Here is a 20,603-nt window from a genome sequence, read left to right as displayed (position 1 = left end):
TGAGCCGCCGAGGTTTAATGAATATATAACCAAGGTTAATACCATGCTCTCATATGAGAAGATTATCTTTCAGAGAAGAGGTTGGCCCGCCAAATTTGATAAATTGTGGGAACCTTGGAGGGAATACGTGACTTCTACAAGGAATGATAGATAGAACAACCGACACTGGAATAAGGTGGCGGGGGGATTAGGGGAAGCTTGAACAGTTATATTGTAAATTTGTGTATTAGTGCTATAGAACAGCAAGGGATGATCTATGCAATTAATATGTGGATTGCCTTAATTGTAAATTGAAAATTGAATAATGTAATGTTTATCAAAACGTTCGATAAAAAAGATCTGATTTAAAAAAAAAAAAAGTCTGATCTCCCTGTGTTTGCTGAAAGCGTCTAGGTGAGGAAAAAAAATATTTTTAGTTAGCGCCCAGCCGGGCAAGGATTTTTTTGTTGGTGTAGATTTTGCTGTGGAACTATACAAGTCATTGGACTTTTAACCTGTTGGAGCCTGTGGATCTGACATGTCACGTACAAGACAGTAAGGCCTCCTGCACACGAACGTGTGCTTCCCGTTGCCATATTACGGATCCGCAAACACGGGTGCCGTTCCGTGTGCATTCAGCATGACGGATGCAGACCCATTCACTTCAATGGGTCCGCAAATCCAGAGATGCGGAACGGAACCCAGTTCTCAACAGGTGCTCGGAGCATATTGTGGCTTCATAGGGTGTTTTAAGGTGGTGCAAGAAACCGCATGCGTTTTTGCAGTTTTGGTAAAGTTGTAAAAAAACAAAACAAAACACAACCTGCAAAAAAAAAAACATGGCACAAATGCATGTAGTTTTGACTGCACCCTTTAAATACACCCTTAGGGGGTAACAATAGGGGGTTTAAAGTTTGCAATTGCAGCTGACCCCCCTGTAGCAGATCATCAGTGGTAAGCCCAGAGATGCGTGCAATAGGGCCTGAGAGCTTAAAGGGGATGTCCACTTTGTAGTCAAATTTCCAAATGCCCTAAGCCGTTGTGTTCTGACATCGCCGCTTCCTATCCCAGCGCTGCATTCAAAGGCTCCCAGCTGCGCAAGGATCGGCTGTGGATGACGGCGGTGTCCCTGAGGACTGGACTCAAGACAGCAGGGGACAGATGCGGAGATGCAGGCAGTAGAAGCTTCAACATCTGTGCATATGCTAAATGTGTTCAGCCATTGTTTAGCAACCTCAAGCACTCCAGCTTTTGTGAAACTACAACTCCCAGTATGCTCCATTCACTTCTATGGGTGTTCTAAGAACAGCCAAGGAAGGTGTGCATGCTAGGATTCATAGTTGAAGTCCCGCAGGTTGCTGATCCTTGGTTTAGTGCCTGCTCAAACTGCGTGACCACCGCCATCTCAAAGTCCTATAGGGGGTATTTATGTTTGGTTCTGTCTGAACACAACAGTTTACGCATTTTGGAAATTGGATAAAAAAAATAATATATCTCTGGATACAGGATTTAAAAAAATCATGGCTGCTTTCTTCTAAAAACAGCGCCCCCTCCTGTGAACAGGTTGTGTGTGGTATAGAAGCTAATGCGGCTGAGCTGCAATACCCAACACAACCTACGACCGTGGCGCTTTCTCTGGGAGAAAAAACAACCACGTTTTCTAAAGGGTCCATTCACATGACCATATTTTTGGTCCGCATCTGTACGTCAGTTCCGCGGCCCCGCAAATAAAGATTGTCTTATTTTTGTCCCACAATGATTAGGCATTTCTAACACAGGACAGAAAGTGCGGTAAGGACACGGCCGCTATCCGTGTTTTGCGGACCTCAAAACGGATACGGTCTTGTGAACGGACCCTTATCCTGCACGGCCAGAAGAGGCCTAAACCTGGCTGGTTGTGGAGTCCTTCAGTCCTGACGAGATCCTGGGCCCATCCGTACCTGTATGCTGCTCATCTAAAAACCGCTTCTTCGAATTGAAGTTTTTAAAAGAAGTTGAAGTGAAATAAAATTAAGTTTTTGTAGAAATCACAACCAAACTGCAGCAAAAAAACATTCTAGTAGTGTAATTTTTATGTGCACGTCAGCGTCACTATCATTTCATACAGGACTCGTCAGTGGCGTCCAGAAGACTCGCGGCTCCACTTCTGTAGAATCTTTTCTGCAGTTTCCAGTGTAGCATCCTCCTGAGGAGAAAACGCACAGCACCCATCAGTACTCTGTGTACACTGCCCCCTAGTGTACACACTCTGAAAGCAAAGTATCTAGGAGCTTGTGCTACTTTAGGTAGTATTCTTTAGGACAGCTGTAGAGCATGAAAGCACAACCTGCACCTTGGGGGCCACATGCCATTCGGTGTGGCCCTAACCATCTGCTCTGTCTAGTGGTTGCTTCCATGTATTTTATATGTCAGAGGCGAGTGGCGTTGTTGGGGAGTAGACAGGTAAGTACTAATGGTCACTGTGAGGTCCTCTCTGGTACCCCCATAGATAGACAGAAATGGTGGTCTCCTGACACTCCAAGAAGGAGTAGATCAGATTTGGAGGTGGGCACTCCCCATTCTCCTGGAAGTGGAATCTGCTTTTTTTTAGCCCTTGGGAATGGCTGGGCACACCTTCTCTAGAGTAAATCTATGCTATATTAAAGGGGTTGTCTGAGATTTGGATATTGACAGCCTATCCTCAGGATAGGTCATCAATAGCTGATCAGTTTGGGTCCAACTCTCGACACTCCCGCTGATAGACTGTTTGAAGAAGCACAGCGCCGTACATTGGATAGTGGCTGTGCTTGGTATTGCAGGGCAGACCCATTCGCTTAAATGAAACTGAGCTGCGCCTAGGCCATGTGACCGATGTGCATGATGTCACTGGCCTAGGAAGAAGCCGAAGTGTTCACTGGAGCACTGTGGCCTCCTGAAACGGCTGATCGGCGAGGGTGCCGGGAGTCAGACCCCCCCCCAATGATCGGCTAGGCCTGTGATGGATAACCTCCGGCACTCTAAGCTGTGGTAAAACTACAACCCCCAAGATGCACACTTGCTTGGCTGTTCTCAGAACTCCACAGAAATGAATGGAGCATCCTGGGAGTCGTAGTTTCACCACAGCTGGAGTGCCGGAGGTTAGCCATCAAAATCTCAGCAACCGCCTTTAAAGGGGTTGTCCGGGTTCAGAGCTGAACCCGGACATACCTTCATTTTCCCCCGGCAGCCCCCCTGACTTGAGCATCGGGGCAGTTCATGCTCCGATGCTCTACTTTGCTCTGCGCTAAATCGCGCAGGGCAAAGGCATTTTTTGGAGATCTGGTGACGTACCGGGGCTCTCCATGGGGCTGCCAGGAAGCCCGGTGACGTCACTGGCACTGATGGGAGGGATTTAGCGCTGCTCTAGCCAGTAAAACGGCTAGGGCAGCGCTAAAGCCTGCCCATCAGAGCCGGTAACGTCACCGAACACACTGCCGGGTGGAAGTTTCCGCCCCCAGCAGTGTGTTATGATAAAACAAAAGAGCCCGTGCCCTGCGCGATTTAGCGCAGGGCAAGGGAGCGCATCGGAGCATGATATGGGGTGAAAATAAGACCCCTTTAAAGAGTTTGGCCACCTTGGGGAGTGTGTACATTCCAGAATCCAGACCCAATAACCCAATCTTATTGATGAAGAACACTTTAAATTGCAAAAACCTTACCTTTACGAAGCAAAACCTCAGGTAGTTCTCAAACTGCTTCTTATGTGGGCCGCTGTAAAAGGCAGACATCGGGATAGCGGCCAATTACTGCAATGAGGAAAAGTAAGAAACACGCCACTTGAAACACAGGTCCAACATCAAGAATTCAAGACTGTAATAATGCTAATTAGCAGCTAGGGCATTTTGTCTGTATCCCACATAAAAACACCTAATTTTAGGATCTACTGTAGGAGCGTAAAAGAAAGCACTATGACACACTTCTGAGCAGTCTTCTCTGTGCAAAAGTCAGAAAAGCAAAGGAGATGTCTCATCCAAACAGATCAGCTCAGGACCCCACTCTACTACCCGGAGCTACTGCTCTGAATGGCCAGTATGTAATACTAAGTTTCACCTGCAGTGGCCGCTGTAGTGAAACTACATGGCCAGCAGAAGTTACGGGTTTCTGAGTTCAGACCCACAGCGATCATCTGATCACCGACTGCCTTCAATATGAAAAAACGAGATTTTTGTGAACTCACCTGTAAAATCTCTTTCTTGCGTAGTTCATTGGGGGACACAGACCGTGGTATAGCTGCTTGCTGCCACTAAGAGGCGACACTAGGCTAAGAAGTGATAACTCCTCCCCTGCAGGCTATACCCCCTCCAGCCTGGAGAGAGAATATCAGTTTGTGCCCAAGCAATAGGAGTAGGAGAAAAAAATCAATAAAGAACATACAGTAAACAACCAATAACTGACAAACATCAGTCGGATTGAACCAGAACTGAGGACCATACTGGCCCACCAACCGCCATTATTTGCGGCAAACAGAACACTGGGTGGGAGCTGTGTCCCCCAATGAACTACGCGAGAAAGAGATTTTACAGGTGAGTTCACAAAAATCTTGTTTTCTCGCTCGTATCATTGGGGGACACAGGACCGTGGGACGTCCTAAAGCAGTCCACGGGGAGGGAAACAAATCACACGGCCATGGAGAAAAAAACGCCCTCGAGGATGCGTAATCCGCTGCCGCCTGCAAGATCTTGCTGCCTGGAGCAGCAACAGTCGATGTCTAGGAAAGCCCCCGGAAAACTCAGTGAACTTGCCGGAAGACCAAGACGCTGCCTTCTAGAAGCAATGCCTGGAGTAGATGAACCCGAGAAGTGACGACCGCTGGTCGGGCAGGCCATCACTCCGCTAGGAAGCAACTGTCAGGCAGACATCCCAGGAAAAAAATATCCCGTTGGAAGTCGTCAGCTATGACAAGGACCTCCAAGAAAACCAGGTAAAAGTCCATACAGCGGAACGCGCTAGATATGGACCAGCAAATCTCAGAGGCCAAAATAGATGGCTGATGGAAAGCCCGCCCTTAAAAATACGAGGGAGAAAGAAGAGAAAACCATTTCTGAGATGACCTGGAAAGCGGCGACCTTCCGCAAGAAAGAAAATTCTGGGCGGAGCACTGCCTGATGCAAATGACAAAGGACAAATGGACGTACAAGAAGGCGCTATCAACTCGGAAAGCCGTCGGATGGAAGATCCTGCCACCTGGAATGCCGCCTTCCTAGAAATAAAAAGAAGAAGAAGTCCCAGAGGGAGGGCTTGTTTGTCCCTGAAACGCCTCCAGCGATCTACAGATCGTTGGGACGAAGCCGGTTGCTGGCCACAACTGTGGAAGCGGAACCAAAATCCAGGTTCGCAGGATCCTCCTCTGGGTAAAAGAAACCGGTAATGGAAAGCCCCATAAGTGACATATATTGACTTCCGGGCAGAGACCAAGATAAGAGAATACTCTCCGTGGAAAAAAATAGATCCCGGATTCCATAGCTATACAACCCATTGCTACCGGTCGAGTAGACCGAAGGGAAAGATGGTCATCAATCCAGCTAGAGGAAGGACAGGAAAGAAAAAGGGTGTTCCGTTCCAGGAACGAAATCCCTACCAGTGGTGGCAAGGCGTGACAGACACCCGCTCAGCCTGGCGTGGGGGGACCGTAGTCCACCCCCTGAAGGATCAGTGAAAGGAATGACCACCATCGCTTGAGGTGACACAGAAGTAATCATATCTGAAGGAAGGTATCACTGTAGTGGTAGACGAGTGCCGCAGGGACTAAGCTACCCAGTCGAGCGCACCCAAATGCAAAACCCGAGTTGACGACACAAGAACAATAGTTGTCAGAGCAACGGACAATTAACAGTAATGAAGACCATTAAGAGGCCAGGGCAAAAGCCCATTGCCATCAGAGACTGGCACTTTACAGAATCTCTTGGTAATGTAATACACCGCCTGAGGAGGAGCCCATACAAGGGAAGCCACCAGAGTAACACGAACACCATACTCCAGCTGAGGAGGAGGCCACACCGTACAGGATACCAATTCCAGAGTCAGAAGAAACCGCCGTCTGACGAAGGAACTGTGCAGTAGGAACCCTAGCATGTAGTGGAGGTGCAAATACCCCTTGTACAGTAAGAGCTACAGCCTGCTCCTCCCAGCGTAAAACTGAGGGAGAGGCCTAAGGACACCCAGAAGTAGCATGGCAACATGCTATCTCAGTCAACTAGAGCCATCCTAAAGGCATTCCGTCTAAAAAGGGGGCAGAAGAGGAGCAACCGCCGAAGCAGTGCCAGGGTAGAACCCCCATCTGAGGGGGGCTGTCCCACTGCCGCGAGTTCGATCTCCGGCCCTAATGTGAAAACTTCCCCTGCTGTATCCAACGGTAGTGTAATAACCCCTCCAATGGAGGGGTAACACCTACTGTAAGCACTGCACTCAATGGAAGTGCAATTACTCCACCTATGAAGGGGAGAAAAATATATAGGAAGTACTGTATCCTGAGTTAGCGCAAGTACCTAACCTATGGCAGGGGGTAATGCACCCAGCAGCAATTGACCCCAAAGGTAGAGAATTACACCCCTATGGAAGAGGATAATGCATATGATTAGTCCTGTACCCGGTGGGTAGAGAAAATTCCTCCACCTATGTAAGGGGTTAATGCTTACGGTAAACACTGCCACCCGCGATAATGCCATAACGCCTCCTATGAGAGAGGCTAATGCATAATGCCAGTACTGTACCCAGTGGAACAGCAAATCCGTCAGCTACGGAAAGGGGGGACGCGATTGGCTGGCACTGACCAGTGCAAGTGCAGTCAGTCCACCTGTGGAAGGAGGGAATACAAAAGGTAAGTACTGTATCCAGTAGTAGTGCAAATGCCGCCTAAGGAAGGGGGTAATGCATACAATCAGTACTGCTGGTAGTATGGATGCAATCATAGAAGATTAAACTGGATTCATATCAGAGTCTGCAGAACTGATCCCCTGTTCCCTCAGAACCAACCCCTGCCAGAAAGGAGGGTTCTGAATATCACTCTAATGAGGAAGGGTGGAGGTGCGGAGGAGACCGAGGAGGAAGTGTCAGCTCTACCTCTCAGCATCTAGCCATGGCAGTTGCAGGCTGTGTCGGTGGTGATATAACAATCAAACCACCCAGGAGGTGGAATCGGCATCTCTACATGACCGCTCACTGGATTGTGTGGGCGGTACTTAATCAACCCACGACCAGGAGGGTGGATTGGGAACTTCCAGAGGTCCTCCGTTGGATTGCGCATGTGGATTATCAACCAAATGACCCAGGAGGGTGGATTGGGAATCCATCAGCTGTGCTCCCCTGGCTTTGTGCAGGTGGAGTATAATCAACCAAACGGCCTCAGCGGGGGGATTGGGAATCCTTCAGATGTGCTCCCCTGGATTTGCGCAGGTGGAGTATTATCAACCAAACGGCCCCGTAGGGCGGATTGGGAATCCTTCAGATGTGCTCCCCTGGATCCGTGCAGGTGGAGTATAATCAACCAAACAGCCTTAGTGGGCGGATTGGGAATCCTTCAGATGTGCTCCCCTGGATTTGTGCAGGTGGATTATTATCAACTAAACGGCCTCAACGGGTGGATTGGGAATCCTTCAGATGTGCTCCCCTGGATTTGTGCAGGTGGAGTATTATCAACCAAACGGCCCCGTAGGGCGGATTGGGAATCCTTCAGATGTGCTCCCCTGGATTTCACAGGTGGTGCATATAAACCAGACGACCCAGAAGGGTGGTCTGGGAATTCTTCATGTGTGCTTTATCAACCAAACAGCCCCGGAGGGCGTTAAAGTTTCTCCTGGGATTCAAACTCACGACCTTTACACATCAGAGGCAAGGCATTTACCCTCACAGCCATGAAAGCTGTATTGATTGGGAAACTGTGAGCAATCCTCCCCTGTCCGGATAGGACATGGGCCCAGTCCCGTACCCCACCACCAGGGTGGACATGCGGTGAAGTGGCCTGAGGGGGGCAGGACTACTTGTGATGCCCGCGCTAAATGAATAAGCGTCAGGAAGGGGTTAAATTCCTAAACTTAAGGTATTTGGCCTGCAGAAAGGGGACACTGGATAATCCAGCGCCGGCTGCAAAAAAAATAAAATAAATGCGACTTGCCATAAGGGGTTAACCTAGCTCAGAGGACCGGAGGCGGAGCTCAGCGGGCATCTGGGGGAGGGGGGACAGCTAGCCGGGGAGAATTCGCGCCTAAAGGATGAACCCGCCCCCTCCATAACCGGAATGAAAGTTGCGGCCTAGTAGGCCGCAAAGCCGGGACATAAAGTTCGGCGCACAGCCGACCGGGCGGTCCTGCCGGCCGACTACCACCGAGGGACTTGGATCAGTGGGCAGAAGTGACCGCTCGCGTCCGCCTGCTGCGGGAACCCATCCCGTGGCCGCAAAAAAACTGCACGGGCTGAGTACCGATAGGCCCGAAGAGAAGCCGGGGCCTAAATTTTTGGCGCCGGCCGAACGAATAGCCGGCCGGGAAGTGGAGTGTCCGGAGTGGCGCTCTCAAGCGCCCTGGTTGCATACCGGCCGCGGGAGCTCACCCCGCAGGCTGTATAACGTGAGGCTGCTAACTAGATAGGGGAACCCAGGCCCCCAGATATGGACAGAAGCCCAAAACCTACATTGGGGGCTGAGGTAATGTGGGGCCCTCACCAGGGAATGGTCCACTTGCTCCATCTTATGATGAGGTGACCAAGGGGAAGGGGGGGGGGGCTGAGGATACTTACCCAATGCGGACTACTCACCTCATCCTTCATCCTCTTCTCTTCACCCTTTCTCAGAGTACCAGCAGGGTCACCTCTTCAGCCGCTGGCACCCGAAGTGGCAGGAGACTGGAATGGCGGAGGGTCTCGCCGGATTCAGGTGACCCCTTTGGCTGTCGGGAGCAGGGGAGCTGGGCTACCCTGGTCCACTTTTGTTTCTTGGGGAGGGCGAGCGGTGAGGGATTCCGACACCGGCCTTGCTCCCGGGGTAGACAGAGTGGCTAGGCGACTCTGTTTCCCCAAACCTAAAAAGGAAAAATATAAAATAATAAAAGTAAGCCTCCTACGACACTAAGCTAAAAACTGATATGCTCTCTCCAGGCTGGAGGGGGTATAGCCTGCAGGGGAGGAGTTATCACTTCTTAGCCTAGTGTCGCCTCCTAGTGGCAGCAAGCAGCTATACCCACGGTCCTGTGTCCCCCAATAATACAAGCGAGAAAAATATTTTTGCTTTCGGGATGTAAATACATTTTTTGTCGCCTTCTTTACTATATTCATGCCTCATTATTTCTATCCTTATAGCCTTTGCTAAATGCAGCAAGGGTCACCCGCTGCTTCGCAACAGAAAGGGCCAATTTTTATTTATTTTTTAGTAAAAATAAGCACGGGTGTTGAGGAAGGGTTGAAATATATGCATATATATATATATATATATATATATATATATATATTATATATACACACATGCGAACGTGCGCGCATGTATAATATATATGCATACACATTACAGGATGATGTGCGCAGATGTGCCCAACATCTGCGCCCATCTATCCTTAGTATTCCACGGGGGATCATTGTTGGCCCCTGTGGGGAATATGTGCCCCCTTATATGTTCCTTTTATGTGAATATATATCCCTCTATGTGTCCCCTCATAGCCCAAAATCCTGTCCATATGGTGTATACATGTGTATGGATGTGCCCCAAGCATCCATATACACATATATATATATATATATATATATATATATATATATATATGATGTCACCTTATAGGAAAAATGTCACCTAAAACCAGAGGTATCAGTGTGAATGTGCCCCAAGCATTCATACTGATGCCATCTGGTTAATTGCATCAGAATGACCGGAGAGTCCGGTCATCCTGTATGCTTCAAAGAACTCAGATTCAATAGAATCAGAGTCCTTTGTATCAATTATCTCCAGCGCCGCTGGAGATAATCATGCATAATAGGAAGAGGGGAGAAACCTCCCCTCCTTCTATTATGTGCATTCCGGCAGCGCAATTACTATCGCGCTGTCCGGAATGGAAAGTGTTACAGGCGGGAGATCAAAGGATTCTCCCGCCTGTCAGGAAGCAGCGCGGCCCCGACGCGCTGGCTGGCGCAGTGACGTCAGTGACGTCATCTCAAAAATATCGGCGGCCCCTGCACTGAAGAACAAGAGCCGAGCCCCCCCCCTGAAGAGGATCCCCCCTTGGACAATTAGAAATTCCCTGTAGCCCCTACGGACCCCTATAGTACCTCTGATCCATTAACCCTCCCTATACCACCAACGATTTAACCCTCGCTATACCATACCCCAATCCCACCAACATACCCCTATAATCATCCCACCATCACTCCCTGCTACACCCCTATCTATTAACCCCTACAATACTCCATCCCACCATCACTCCCTGCTACACCCCTATCCCTGCTGCTATTATCCCACCAACCATACCCCTATCCCACCGACGTACCCCTACAACCCCTATACCCTACCCTAACCCTGTAGGAGCATCCCTGCTCCCTATTCTGTACCCCAGTACCCTGTGTCTGTGGCATGCATTTACCCTTGCAGCGCCACCATTAACCCTTCATTTCCCTGTAAGGATAGTTTTTAGTCCAGGTTGGGTGGGCTACTAATGTATGTGTGTGTGTGTACTGTATAGTTAGTTTGTGGGTGGAACTTGGGATTGAATAGTGTATTTAGTGCTGTATTTATGGTGCTGTATTGTGTACTGTAGGTTGATAATAAATACTGTGTGTTATTTGTACCTACTGTGTAACGTGTGGTTACTAGCGGTAGTTAGTTCAGTAAGGCGCATGCAGCTAGTTTAGTGATTAGCGGAAGGCAAGGTGAAAGTATAGTATTCTTTATTTGAGATATACATAGGCGGAGTCATCACTAGATGACTCCTCCTATTTATGCATATTAATTATTGATATTTGCATAAATATTAGTAATTAATATTCCCCCTTTACAATGGGCACCAAATGTGTCACACCACCCCCAAACCTTATAACTTGTGTTTTCATGGGGTATTATTTTTTTGGGTACTTTTTGAGGATTTACTCTTTAAAACTGAGTCCCCATCCAAGTCCTTTTAATTCAGTCTGGTTCTTGCCTGCATATGACTTACTTTATGTTTCATCATCCATTTTGTAAAGTAGTGATCGTAAGGTACGTTTTGATCTGTGGGAGGGGGAACCTCAGATTCTGCAAAAAAGAGAATGAAAACCAAAATATTTCCTGTGGACCCAAACCCCAGGAATGGACGGATACCTTGACAAGAAACCTATTAGACTGAAGCAGGCAAACTTACTGAAGACAGAGATGTCAGCGATTATAAAGTAACAGCCTTGGGACATCACGGGTTTCATTCCCACCTCTGTAAGGCAACCGTAAAGCCGGTCCCGCTTCTTCTGCAGCTCGTCCCGCAACTGTACAAAGTAACACTCGGGCTTTCCTAGCCTCTCCAGTTCCTTCTGAAATCCTTGGGCCACTGCTTCCTATGGGACAAATTCAGGTTACTGCATCGTTTGGATGTGGGCTGTTCAGCTTTCACTCTCATAAGGCGGACATCCCTTTTGAGCAGTGAGAAGATGAATGGGGCAAAAATATGAAACCATTGCAAATATGCTTTTTTTTTATCCCATAATAAAATGAATCCATCCCAAAGGTGTCCCCAGCTGTTATAGGAGCCTTTATCGATAAGGAAGAGGAAGACATCCTCTGCACAGATATAGTCAAGGGCTGTGCTGCCATTGCCTGACTTTTCTTAAAGGGCTTGTTCACTTAAAAACGCCTTTAGGACGCATGGACATGACCGTATTTTTGGTCTGCATACAATCCGTATCTTTTGCAGATCGGATGTGGACCTCATCATTTCAATGGGGCTGCCAAAAAATGTGGACAGCACATCTGTGTGCTGTCCGCATCAGTATGACCGTTCCACTGTCCCGCAAAAAAATAAATAAATACAAAACTCCTATTCTTGTCCGGGTCGGACATGCGGAACGCACACGGGTGGTATCTGTTTTTGCAGATCTGTGGATCGCAGAATGGTTTTGGTCGTGTGGCTTATGCCTCATTCACACGTTAGTGTTCGGTCAGTGATTTCCATTGTGAGCCAAAACCAGGTGCGGCTCTAAACACAGAACAGGAGCAGATCTCTTCCTTATACCCTATGTCTGTGGAGGCTCCAGTCCTGGTTTTGGCTCACAATGACTGATGTGTGTATGAAAGTATGAAGGTCGGTCCTGTCTTTCCTCGACTAGCCAAAGTGGACAACCCCTGTGAAGAGCCGCTCTCCCTCTTACCTGGGCGCCGGTTGCACAGTGATAGACAGAATTCTGATGCACAGTCCTCAGGTGTTTAAGAAGACAATCCGGCCCCAAGGCCCAACCAACCTGTAACAGAGAATATGCTTTGCTCTGAAGTAGGAATGTAATAGGACTTTAAAAGGAACACAAAAAGGAAATTATGAAGGAATGATTATGGGGAGCAGGGATTACTCTGGACAGTAAAGACGGCCTTACACGGGCCGAGGGGCACTGATTGTCGGGAAGAAAGTGTTGTTTCCCAACAGTCGGCTGCTCGTTCAGTGAAGGAGACCTCTACATTTACGGGCACAGTAATGAGAATGAGGGAACGCCTATGCGATCCCTCACCCTCATACAGCTGCATTGTTTCTGGACAGCAGATCGCTGTTTGGACCGCGCGATCTGCTGCTCAGAGACAATGACTTGATGTGCCTGCAAGAACGACAGGATCACCTGATGAATGAGGGTTTTGCTCGTTCATCGGGTGATCGGTGGCACATTTTTATAGGCCGATCGATTGTCAGGAACGAGTGTTCGTTCCCAATACTTTGCCAGAATATCGAACAGTGTAAATCCACCTTTAGGAAGCTACTTCCGAACACCTACACCCTTTGGAAGCTTATCTCCAGAGCTTGTAGATGTTCTCAACAGGGAGAGGCAAAAAACACAAAGCATCAGTTATGTTGTTATACAATATGTTATACAACATCAGCTTTCGGGGGAGAGTGTAGACACCCCGCATGCACAGTAGATGATAGACTGTTTCAGCCAACATACATCTAATGTGTATGAACACCTTCATTTCACTGAAAAGCACTAGACACAATAGACTGCACTGTAATGCACCTAGATAACATAAATTAGAAGTTTAGTGTCCCTTTAATGGCCACATATATCGCAGCAGCTGTAAAAGTGTGACATAAAGTCAATAAATTCACCTTCCATCCAGTGGCGCTAAATGTCTTCCCGGCACTTCCAATGGTTATGGTCCGCTCCCACATTCCTGGAAGGCTAGCTGGGGATATTAACAGAGGCATGGTTAAAGCCTGTAGACCCTGCAGACAGACGAGGCATCCATCTCTATCATATTCTTGGCCAGTTCAGTTGGTAAGCAAAAGCAGTGTGCAGCCCCTTAAAGGCTATGTACACCTTCAGAGGCAATTTTTAATTTTTTTTATGATTGCATTTTACTCATTTTTGGGTTAAAAATCATTTTTTCAATTGGCCTTTATTAAAAATATTTAGCTGTTCTGTCACAAAGGGTTAACGGTTTGTGTGACTGGTGCTTTCACTTTGTTCAGTCATCTAATACACCTTATCTCTAATTTACTAAGAGGTCATAAGCATTTATTTAAGCCACATTTTTATCAGTAAGGTAATAGCTGAGCTATACTGAGTGTTTATAATGTCAGAGAGCAGAGATAAGGAGCCTGTCTGCTCCTGGTCTGATGGAAAAGACAGAAAATCCAAAGCGTGCTACTAGAGCATCTCAGCTCTGTACAGAAAAAAGGATGCCATATTTTTAATAAAGACCAAATTAGCTAAAAATGAGTACAATGCAATAATAATTGCAAAAGGTGTACATAGCCTTTAAGGCCATGGTTCAAGATCTGCAAAGTAGACGCACCTACAGTACCACCCACTAGTTACTACTGAGCAAGATACTCAGCCAGTAGACTGGGTGGTACTGCTGCTTAGGCAGCTGTACAACGTCAGAAGCTTCTGTAGCAAAGCTCCTATGCAAGAGAGGTTTTCGGTATTGTACATTGACTTGGCACCAGTATCACGCGATGTGCACCTCCTGCTCTTTGTAGGGGCTGCAGTCGGGAGTAACTCCTTTATGGCACTTGGAGCTATAAGAAGGTTAATAATATTTCTAAATGTAGAGCCAGAAACACAATACAACCACAAATTGTCCCATCATTTCCATAACGGATCTTCCACACTTTTAGGACCCTACATCTGCTGCATCCCTTTTGATGTTTGTACTTCCACTTTCATACTCACCAATCCGTACATGTTGATTCCCGTCATACACCAGCCATTCATACACTTCATCGGAGATGCACAGTAGGTCATATTTCACGCAAATATTAGCAATTTCTTCCAATTCCTCTTTATTAAATACCTACAAAAAGCAAGCAAGGAAAATATTAGACATAAAGTCCAGTAGGAATCGGCTATGAAGAGTGTCTCTTGCACTGGAGGACCCAGTACGTCCATACATTTCCCAATATGAACCTAAGGGTTTCGATAAGGAATGTGTAATGCTCCATTTCCCCTGTGGTTGCGCTGTGGGGAGATTGAACACTAGCTGCTCAGTTCTCCCAGTGATTATAGATCCCAGCAGTGGGACACCCTAATGGCACGAGACCCTTCTGACAAAAAGGCGTTGTCTAAAGTGGACAACACCTTTCATTTACAGCCGGTTCAGACCTGAGCGTTTTACAGCGCGTTCCTACGCGCTGTAAAACGCTCAACAAGGAGAAACCAATGCTTCCCTATCGGCATGGTTCTCACCTGGGCATTTTACAGCGCGTACGATCGCGCTGTAAAACGCCCGACGCCCCAAGAAGTTTAGGAGCTTCTTTGGGGCGTAGTGTCGCGCGTTCCCGTACATAGACTTCCGGGAACGCGCGACAATGGGCGTTCGCATACTTACGGAGCCGCGTATGTCAGACGCCCGGAGAATCGCGCATACAGAGCGCTCAGGTCAGTACGCTCAGGTCTGAACCGGCTGTGAGGCATTCAAAGGCCCAACCAGACAGGACGTGGGTCCAATTGTCAACTGGATGATATATTGCAATAATGAGAGCAGCGTGCTCAGGGGCGGACTGGGAACTTAAAGTGGCCCTGGAAAAAATACGAAAAGTGGCCCCGTTTTGTAGTTGGGTCCAAACTGATGTAAGGCAGGGCCAGCAATGACATATTGTGGCACATTATACCACCCCAACAGAGCCAAATACCACAGTCCATCACAAAATACTGCCGCCAGCAGCACAAAATACATCCCCAAAAATTTCCACTGGTCGGCCGTAAGGAGGCAGGCGGCCCCCCTGGGTATCGGCCCACCAGAAAATTTCCCTGTGAGGTCTATGGCCAATACAAAAGGATAGGTGTGCTACAAAAGGATAGGGGCATCACAGATTGTTGGAAATCTTTCGGCGATCTCAAAAACTAGGGGGTCACAGAGTCCCCTCTCTGAATGGAGTGGTAGTGCACATGCTGATCCATCACTCCATTCACACCTATGCGGCTGGCATATACAGTGCCATAGGAATGAATGGAGGGGTGGACAAACATAAGCACCACCGCTCCATCCAGAGAGGAGACTCCTCAGGGACTCTCTGTTCTTGGGATCACTGGGTTCCCAGCAGTTGGACCCCCCTGTGATCCGATATTTATCACCTATACTGTGGATCATAATTATTATCACCTATTGACATTTTATATATTACATGGCATACCGAATACAAATATTTTATAATAGATCATACTAAGCTGAGATACCATAAGATACATGAGAAAACTAAGCCTTTGGTCCCATCTGCGTGGGCATTCTGTTCCTCTGTTCCCTTGTAGGCAGGCCAAAGATGGATCCATCACATGATGGACACCAATGGTGCCTGAGGGACCCCATTGACTACACTGTGGTCCGTCAGGTCTCCATCATGGTGTCTACCATTTTACCAGACATAGTGCTACACGCTGCTCTATTTTGACCCCCATTTTTGACCGAATCTCTGATGGAGGCCTCTAATGGAACCTCCAACATAGATGTGAACGATGCCTAAGATCTCCCCACTCTCACTTACTTTGCCCAGTGGATTATTTGGGGTGTTTAACACCAGCATTTTAGTATTTTTATTGATCTTCGCTTCCAGCTCAGCAAGGTCCAAACGCCAGTCACCGCTGTTCAGTGGTTTCCCACCATCTGCAGGCTTCTGCTGTACGAGAGGAGGCAATAAGAAAGGTATAAATGACAGGACGCAATGTAGGATTATACAATTCCTGTGATGGCCTATATTAGGGTCCGACACACTGTACCCCCGCCGATCAGCTGTTCTGCAGTAGTTCTGACGCTGGAAGTCAGCAGCAGAACTACAAAGCTCCATCTGTGGTGTAATGGATGGAGCTGGTTTCTGCTGCGCTCCTTCCATTCACTTCTATGGGACCAGTCCAGTCTACTGCACAATAGATGCAGTTTCGGCACCCAGCTAGGCAGGGTGTAGGACCCTCGCTGAATCAGATAATGATGACCTATCCTGAGGATCGGCCATCACTTGTAAAGGAGTGGACAACCCCATTAATATCTGTTTATATGATACCATCCACGTGCACAAGGGATGGTATTTTATGGAAAAATGGAACCACTTACAAGTCTCAGGGAAACAAATACACATCGTCCGCCGGCCATTATTGTCATTGGTTCATAGCTGTCGAAGAAGGGTTCAATGATAATGACCTGAAAGAAGAAGGTGCATATTCGTTACTTTACCTCCTTAAAGGGGCTGTCCCAAGATAGGATAGGGGATAATACTCTGATAAGCTGAAGTCCGACGACTGGGACCCCCACCAATCACAAGAACGAGGGTCGCGGTAGAGCATAGGTGGTGAAACCCCATCCTGCCCGAGACCACCATGCACTGTACTCAGAGAATGAATGGAGCACCACTGCAGGTGCTCATCTGAGGCTCCATTTGTTTACATCTTGGGGCAACCCCTTTAATGATCAGGAGCCATTTGCTGTTTTTGCACTTTCTGCTTTGACATATTAATGTGTTGGGTTATTTCGGCGATTATTAGTCTATGCCCTCGTGTTACATTAGCTAATCGTAATGTAGCATAAGTGCAGTCCCTGCATCGTGATTCCTCCAGGCAATGCTGCAGTCACTCATCCAAGGAAGAGCATGGGTAACAATCTGAACGCTTGGATAGGATTTGTAAGCTGATACTTCAACAAGCTGAGAAATGCAGCCATCAGCAGGAAAAAAAAAAAGACTAAAAAAAAACCAGAAAAGTGCTAAAAAGTTAAGAAATGGTGCAGTTTATACGGTTTATGATATGCCTAACTGGGGAAAGATAGACGCGGCCAATCTGTGCTCCTAGAATTCTTCTTCAATCAAGGCCAGATACACATACTCCAGGAAGAAGCATACATTCTGAAGAGTCGGCCACTTCGGTTAAAGGGGTTGTCGTCACTTCAGCAAGTGGCATTTATCTTGTAGAGAAAGTGAATACAAGTCACTTACTAATGTATTGTGATTGTCCATATTGCCTCCTTTGCTGGCTGGATTCGTTTTTTCCATCGCAGTATACACTTCTTGTTTCTATGGTTATGACCACCCTGCAATCCGGCAGAGGTGGTCATGCTTGCACAGTATAGGAAAAAGAACCAGGCTATGTGCGCTCCCATGGTCCCGGCCACCAGAGAGGCTGATACTTTTTCCTATAGTGTGTAAGCACGACCACCACTGATGGATTGCAGGGTGGTCCAAATAACCACAGAAACGAGAAGTGTATAATGTGATGGAAAAATGAATCAAGTCAGAAAAGGAAGCAATATGGCCAATCACAATGCATTAGTAAGAGGCTTGTATTAACTTTCTCTACTTGCAGCAGTGAGACCTAACCTTTAACTGAGGGCAATCCATATAATATACCGGGTGATATTATGCCATGTTACCTCATCTCCTTTGTCCACCAGAGCTTGGAAGGTAGAAAAAAGAGCACAGTATGCGCCCACTGACACCATGATGTTAGTTAAAGGATTTAGCTCTTGTCCAAAAAGTGGTCCAAACAACTGGGCGAGGGCCTTTACCAGAGGAGGGTGTCCCTGTAATGAAACAACATGATTGAGACTGGGGGTGGAGGATATAATAGGAGCCATCTTTTTTTGTTGTGTGCGGTCATCTGCTCTGTAGTGAGTAACACGACCATACCACCGAAAGGTAGAGAACCAGTGGCGGCAATGAAGACTGCCAAATAAATATGGAAATGTCCATTCATTAGGACACCTGAAGAGATGACTGACGACTTCTAGGCAGTGACTGACATGGAGGATGGCGGTTGTAATACTCACAAAGGCTCTGGTATACTGGTTCAGTGTGTGCTCATCGGTAACGGCTTTGGAAAACGCTTCTCTCAAGTAACTTGGAGGAGAAAAATCGGGGAAGCCTTGCCCCAGATTCACAGTTTTATACTGGTTAGCGAGGCTGACGAACTCCATCCTGCAAGAGACATGAGATGTTGGGACCAGAGCTTGGATGTTGACCCATATTATTACCATTACAATAATCCTAATTTTTAAAGGGCGTGCCCCTTATCCCAAACATGCAACTATAGCGGGATGTGCTTCTAGGTGCCCAAGGAACAGCCCTTGTGCTATTCCTTTATCTTCTCCCTTTCCATCACTCACCCCTCAGATGGCATTTCTCCAGAAGCGCTCATCATACACCTTAGGCAGCCACCTACTTTGCCTAAGGCCTCTTATTCGTTCCGTGGCGGTTCCGCAATACACGGGTCACCAGCCGTGTGCATTCCACATCACGGATGCAGACCCATTCAATTGAATGGGTCGGCAAATCCGGAGATGCAGTGCGGAACGGAACGGAAGCATGAAACGGAACCCCATGGAAGCACTACGGAGTGCTTCCGTGGTGTTCCGTTCCGCAAAAATATAGAACTTGTTCTATCTTTTTGCAGAACGGATGGATCGCGGACCCCATTCAAGTGAATGGTTCCGCGATGCCGCATGCAGCTGACCCACGGGCGGTGCCCGTGCATTGCGGACTGCAATTTGCAGTCCGCAGCACGGGCCCGGCCAGCACACGGCCGTGTGAAAGAGGCCTATCCCTTTTTGTTTGTTTTTTTCTTACTGCAATGGGTGCCTGACAATATACAGTACTATACAAGGCATCTCTGACGGTGGTAAGGATCTTAGGATCCCATAGGACGTCTGTCTTGATCAGGAAGATCAAATCTGATCGACGTGAATCAAGAGCGCCCCCTATAATAAAAGGAAAATCATTGTAAATAGGAGTCCTTGTTCCATAGCAATATATAATTTCCTGGGGGAAGAATGAATATGGCTGCAGTAACTCACGCAGGGGGCGTCACCCAGCTTTCCCAGGAACAGATATATCTAAGAAATTAGTTATCACTTCTTCAGCTGGACTCACCAGAGGTTTTCGTCCACTCCCTCCAGTCTCCGGGCATGGATCCTCTTCGCCATTCTGTCCTGTACATGGGTAGTAAAAGCACAGAGCGGTGAGAGGCAGCTCCGAATCCCCCTCCTCTGAGGTTGTGAAGAGATTCGGCCCCCCCACCCTTTCCATAGGGAACCAGTCAGGAAAAGCAGACTCTGGACTTTGGGCTTTGCGAAAGCTAAAGAATGTAAGGGATAATGCACGCACTACAGGTTCTTCTCAAAAAATTTGCATATTGTGATAAAGTTCATTATTTTCTGTAATGTACTGATAAACATTAGACTTTCATATATTTTAGATTCATTACACACAACTGAAGTAGTTTAAGCCTTTTCTTGTTTTAATATTGATGATTTTGGCATACAGCTCATAAAAAACCAAAATTCCTATCTCAAAAAATTAGCATATCATGAAAAGGTTCTCTAAACGAGCTATTAACCTAATCATCTGAATCAACTAATTAACTCTAAACACCTGCAAAAGATTCCTGAGGCTTTTAAAAACTCCCAGCCTGGTTCATTACTCAAAACCGCAATCATGGGTAAGACTGCCGACCTGACTGCTGTCCAGAAGGCCATCATTGACACCCTCAAGCAAGAGGGTAAGACACAGAAAGAAATTTCTGAACGAATAGGCTGTTCCCAGAGTGCTGTATCAAGGCACCTCAGTGGGAAGTCTGTGGGAAGGAAAAAGTGTGGCAGAAAACGCTGCACAACGAGAAGAGGTGACCGGACCCTGAGGAAGATTGTGGAGAAGGACCGATTCCAGACCTTGGGGGACCTGCGGAAGCAGTGGACTGAGTCTGGAGTAGAAACATCCAGAGCCACCGTGTACAGGCGTGTGCAGGAAATGGGCTACAGGTGCCGCATTCCCCAGGTCAAGCCACTTTTGAACCAGAAACAGCGGCAGAAGCGCCTGACCTGGGCTACAGAGAAGCAGCACTGGACTGTTGCTCAGTGGTCCAAAGTACTTTTTTCGGATGAAAGCAAATTTTGCATGTCATTCGGAAATCAAGGTGCCAGAGTCTGGAGGAAGACTGGGGAGAGGGAAATGCCAAAATGCCTGAAGTCCAGTGTCAAGTACCCACAG

At 47.5% G+C, this 20,603-nt stretch overlaps 1 protein-coding gene across 1 annotated transcript; it reads right to left on the bottom strand.

The window, feature by feature from the left end:
- Window positions 1–2,029: 2,029 nt before the first annotated feature.
- Window positions 2,030–19,701, bottom strand: LOC120977156 (kynurenine--oxoglutarate transaminase 1-like). Its single transcript, XM_040404938.1, has 12 exons — window positions 19,488–19,701; window positions 18,389–18,536; window positions 17,993–18,142; window positions 16,685–16,771; window positions 16,122–16,253; window positions 14,314–14,434; window positions 13,245–13,321; window positions 12,304–12,393; window positions 11,307–11,493; window positions 11,124–11,200; window positions 3,657–3,743; window positions 2,030–2,164 (listed from the first exon to the last, which is right to left on the bottom strand). The coding sequence occupies exons 1-11, from the start codon at window positions 19,538–19,540 to the stop codon at window positions 3,741–3,743; spliced, it is 1,125 nt and encodes a 374-aa protein (XP_040260872.1). The 5' UTR covers window positions 19,541–19,701; the 3' UTR covers window positions 2,030–2,164; window positions 3,657–3,740.
- Window positions 19,702–20,603: the final 902 nt, after the last annotated feature.

Source organism: Bufo bufo, chromosome 8 (assembly GCF_905171765.1).
Source record: "Bufo bufo chromosome 8, aBufBuf1.1, whole genome shotgun sequence".
NCBI classification, from domain to species: domain Eukaryota; kingdom Metazoa; phylum Chordata; class Amphibia; order Anura; family Bufonidae; genus Bufo; species Bufo bufo.
This window is presented reverse-complemented; position numbering and strand designations above follow the sequence as displayed.

Coding starts and splice junctions, on each gene's coding strand:
- LOC120977156 (XM_040404938.1), bottom strand. CDS start 19,540: ATGGCGAAGAGGATCCATGCCCGGAGACTGGAGGGAGTGGACGAAAAC. Junction 12,394..13,244: donor TTAGCGCCACTGGATGGAAG/GTGAATTTATTG, acceptor TCTCTGTTACAG/GTTGGTTGGGCCTTGGGGCC. Junction 11,201..11,306: donor CGCTGACATCTCTGTCTTCA/GTAAGTTTGCCT, acceptor TCTTTTTTGCAG/AATCTGAGGTTCCCCCTCCC.